Source organism: Pygoscelis adeliae, unplaced genomic scaffold, assembly GCF_000699105.1.
Source record: "Pygoscelis adeliae isolate BGI_AS28 unplaced genomic scaffold, ASM69910v1 Scaffold302, whole genome shotgun sequence".
Taxonomy (NCBI): domain Eukaryota; kingdom Metazoa; phylum Chordata; class Aves; order Sphenisciformes; family Spheniscidae; genus Pygoscelis; species Pygoscelis adeliae.
Genome location: NW_008824372.1, coordinates 1,003,010 through 1,007,708, shown reverse-complemented (window position 1 = coordinate 1,007,708; position 4,699 = coordinate 1,003,010). Strand labels below are relative to the sequence as shown.

General features: G+C 48.7%; 1 protein-coding gene across 1 annotated transcript in view; it reads left to right on the top strand.

Annotated features, from left to right (window-relative positions):
* Window positions 1-303: 303 nt before the first annotated feature.
* The window catches only part of SSUH2 (ssu-2 homolog (C. elegans)), a 10,766-nt gene continuing 6,370 nt past the window's right edge, over window positions 304-4,699 (top strand). The window contains 5 exon segments of the mRNA XM_009320109.1: window positions 304-423; window positions 1,426-1,486; window positions 2,168-2,259; window positions 2,911-2,973; window positions 3,877-3,962. Of these exon segments, the coding sequence (XP_009318384.1) occupies window positions 304-423; window positions 1,426-1,486; window positions 2,168-2,259; window positions 2,911-2,973; window positions 3,877-3,962 (422 nt within the window).

Sequence of the window (4,699 nt, the reverse complement as noted above, 5' to 3'; positions counted from 1 at the left end):
GCTCTCCTTTACCCAGCCTGCTGAAGGCAAGGGTTTACACACACACGTATTTATTTTAGACCACTCTTTAATACTGGCCTTATGGATATTGCATGAAGATATTTTTTAGAATGCAAATCTCTCTTTCTTTTGTAATAAGAAGGATGCCAGCAGCGATTGTGTAAAAGAGGTGGGGGCTCCCAAATGGGCTCTACTTCACTTTTTTGCAGTAGGTTAAATACACTGAATGTTTCCAGCTAATTCTTTAGGATAAGTTAAGAGTATAAACCTGTTTTGTTCCCGTTGCCTCCCAGCGTGCCCCCGATGACAGAGGCGGCGGCCAGGCAAGCCCTCCTGCGCTTCGTGGCCTCCCGATGCTGCTACGGGAGCAGAGCCGCAGGAGAGCTGGCCATCCGGCAGCTGCGCCAGCTGGGGACGTACCGAGTGAGTACCTCCAGACCTGGCGTCTTGGGCACCCCTTCTGAGCGGCTGGGATAATTTCCAATTACATAGTGACATCGGGCCACGAAGAACCATCCATTCATTAAATTAAATGGCTTTCATCCTACTTTAAAAGCAGACATACAAGTGCTTTCCAAGGAAAGTCTACCTAAGTGCTGACTACAGGCTTTTATAGCTGAAAGGTCTATCATCGTCTACAGTAAAGCACCACCTCGGCAAAGCCCTTGGAAGCCTTCTCTTACATCCTAGCTTTGGCAAAAGAGCCCTCTCCTGAGCTAAACCACAGGAACCTGCTCTGCAGCTTGGTATTTTGGGCTCAGGCAAGCACAGAGTGACCTGTAATGCCACGCATCCCCCCAGCTGTTGATTTATTCTGGTAATGTTTGATTCCACAGAAAACACGTGGACTTGGTTCCCTATTGTCGTTCCCCTCACTGAAAATAGTTATTGCGGATTTGGTGCTTGTTGTGGTTAGTCTCTGGATCTCGAGTCAGTCCTGGCTTGGGGAATCAATGCCCAGCAAACCAAAACGGTGGGTTCTGTGCCAGGGTTTGGTGCTGGTGCTGCCTGGGCAGCCGTCCAGGGGAGTGCTGCTGTGCCCACCCCTGCTCCCTTTTCTGGGGCTTCTTGGAGGGGATAACGAATGAGCATTGAGGAGCAGAGTGCTGGGAGTGCCCTTTGATAGGCACTGTGGGGCAGATACTCCTTTACACTAGTGTTTGTTCCACTTCTGAGATTATTCAGATTACTCACAAACATTATCTGGGCCTTCCCCCAAAAATAAGCCACAGGACTCTCCAAATAATGGCAAAACTCACTTTTGCTGTGAAAATGCCAACCTGTTTTTCTTATGCAAGTTGTACTCAGAGATGGAAGAGCCTGGGAATGCTCCCGAGACCCATTATTAGCAAGTCACGGTTCAAATTTAAATGCCTGCTTTGTGCAAGTTGTCTTTGTGGTGAGTGTGTGATTTTTCTCTTCTAGTATCGGCTGGAGACGTTCAGTGAGTCGAGGTTAAGCGAGTGGGTGTTCGAGCCCTTCACCAGTAAGTGATTGCCCCGTATCCCACTGGAATGGCTCTTGTGGGATGTGCTGCACATGTTGGAGCTGGGGTCTGTGGCAGCGCTCGCCATCCAGGGCTCGCATGGCTCCTGGAGATGACTTGAGCCCGGTTTAACGTGCATCAGGTTTATCTGATCCCTTGTGGCTGTTTGCACTCCGCAGGGCCTGTGAATCTGGGGTAAAATGCTTTCCTCTGCAGGTTTAGTTTGCTTTCCTCCTGTTGGGGGAGGTTTTGCAGCATGCCCTGGGAGCAGAGGCGATTATTTCCCTGCCTCCACGGCAGTAATTTCCTACCAAGTGCCCTGTATACTCAAAGTTTGATTTGGGATGGGCACCTGCACACAGTGGAGCTCTTTACCAACCTGCTGAGGACTGTGGGGGACCCCTGCCCCTGGTTTTTGGGTGACAGCTGATCCCAGGTGCCCGCACAGGCCCGGGGGGTCTGCTGGGAGGGCTGGGGGGCGACGGGGGCTGTGCCGTGGTGGCAGGAGGATGCTCAGCACCTTGGGGTGACCGTGGCACAGACCACATAGGATCGGTCCCTGGTGCGACCCCCACATGGGGATGGGGAGCGATGTTGGCCGGTCCCCAGCAGCACCAGGAGCCGGAGAGCATCCGAGCACCATCTCCAGCAAGGTGAGTAAGACGCCATTCCCTCCTGCAGAGCCTGGAGCGGCCAGACCCCCCGGGGACGCCCCCCTCGACCCCTGGGACCAGACCTGGCGCTGCCGGGTGCCCCACTGAGCGCTGGTCAGGGTGAGTCCTCGCTCGCTGTCGGCTGCTTGTGGGAGCCCCTTCCCCGGCTGATGGGCTCATTTGGGCTCGGGGAGCAACCCCCAGCCGGGGCAGTGCCCCCCCTCAGGACACTCAGCTCCTCGGGACGGTAAGGGGCACCTCATTATGGTTCTCCTTTTCTTGGGTTTTTCCTCATTGAACACCAGGGAAAATAGTCAGAGATCCCTTCTTCCTGGTGTTTTCTTCCTCTAGAAGTTTGAGGACAAATCGTGCTGGAGCCTTTTCAAGAAACAAATCTGGATAATCTTTCCTCTTTTGTTAGATTTTTTTTTTTTTTCAACATTAGCAGAACATCTGTTTGCATGACAGTTCCCATTTAGCTTTTGACAGGCTCTATAGCTGGTCAATTTATTTTACTTTTTAAGTGATATGATGAATAAAGAAAAAAAAAATGCTTTCTTTTGCCAGCACTACATAGACATTTGCCTTTGTTAAAAAATTATTATTTATGACTCCTTTAATGGTTGCACAGCACAATTTTATGGTGTTGATTCTGTCCCCTTAGGACCAGAATTTTGTCACTGAATTTTGATGCAGGAAGAGTGCGTGTGCGTAATACGAGATATCCGAAATCCCTGGTAGCTCTGTGCATGAATAATCTTCTGATTTCAGGACTGTCACAGGTGCCATGGTCACGGCCGGTCCAGGTGTGGGGTATGCCACGGGGCAGGTCGGGTAAGGAGCTGGGAAACCTTCCGCCAGGCAGCCTGCATTTCCTATTCCTTTAAGTTTGGGCTTCATTTGCGAAATTACATCATGTGCTGTCTTATTTCTGTACTTATTATGAGGGTTGGAAGTCTGAGGGGAAGTTCTGTTTTATTCCCCCTTTGCCACCCTGTGTCCCAAACCCACTCGTGTTCAGTCCAGTTTCTGCCTGATGTTCCCGGGGTCTCTGCAGAGGTGCTGAATAGGTTGTCAAAATAAGACGCCTTACCCTGTCCTCAATCGATAGCCTACATGTTATAACGGTGAGAGGGAACAGAGAATTTGCTCCTGCACTGTTGAAATGAGGTCAGATCTTAGGCATGAAATACGGCAAACTGGTTGCTGTCTTTCAGATATGCTCAGTTCTGTATTCGGGGTTTCCAAAGGGGAGAGGAGGCTTAACCCAGGGGTGCGAGTACAGCTGCTCATCTGGCCTCCTGTCTTTATTTGTTCTTTTGCACGGATATTCCCAAAGACAGCCAAAAGATGTATTGTTATTGCACTGAAATTGCCACTTAATTAAAGTTAATCTGATTAACTACAAATACTTAAATAGAAGTCTACTACTAACTACATTAATAAATAACAGTGGAAAAACATGTGTGTAAGAAAAAAGACATTTCAACCTAGATTGTGTGTCCAGTTTGCATCACTGGTGAGTTGGGCTGGAACAACTAATTAACCCAGAGTCACAATTTATGAGCTATTTTGTCCATTCTTTTCATTTGCCATGTATGTACTTGGCATATACCTTTCTCTGCAAGCCTGAGTTAGCAATTATTCCGATAACATACATAAAAGCTTTTGATTTATAAACCTGACGTTTTTATTCTGGCAGTCACTACCTATTTTAATTCTTCGGTGTATTTGTAGACGAGGTGTGTAACGTGCAAGGGATCCCGGTGGAGGCTAAAGCAGCAAAAGAGATGTCAGCTTTGTTCAGGTACAGGCCGCAGAAGGTACGATGGGCTCCTCTGCACGTGGGTTAGCGTGGTCTGCTCGGACTGTATTGCTTCCCTTAGGCAATGTTTGCTCACGCAATGGTGTGGTTAGTGGAAACCAGTCATCCCAGTCCCACTGGCTTGGTGGAGGTTATCAGCTGAGGATCTGCCGGTAGGAGGAAAATACTGGAAGGGTGGTAGGGGAAAAAAATCCCTGAATCCAGTATGTTTGAGCCAAAACGGCCCCACTTGCCTGCTGCTAGCAGAGGTTACAGTGCAGAGCCAGGGCATGCTCTGCATGCCTGTGTGCTTTTTTTTATTTTCTACCATGAAGATCACCTAGCAGATAAAGCAGTACAGCAGTAGCTTTATTCTCCAGGAAAAATGGTTGGAAAAATGGTAAGAAAAAGCCTTTTCCACCCTGACTTTTAAATGAACTTCCATTTTAACATCTATTATTCACTCTGTGTGGCCCACTCAGCATTCAGAAACCAGGCTGGTATCCCAAACTCATGAGATAAGCTCGTAAGCATTTGGAAAATAATAATTTTTGGCTCTCCTTTCTTCTATATTTTTTACCTTTCTGTTACAAGACTGTTGCATTTCCCAGCCTCTCTGGGAAACTGGAGAACGCTTTGGGTTTTCCAATGAAAGCAGAGTTTCTCAGACCTTCAGGAGTTGTGGCAGCAAAGAGGCTTCGAGTCTCTCGAGGTCCATGCTGTACCTCCCGTCCCGGGTCTCGGTGGGCTCAGCTC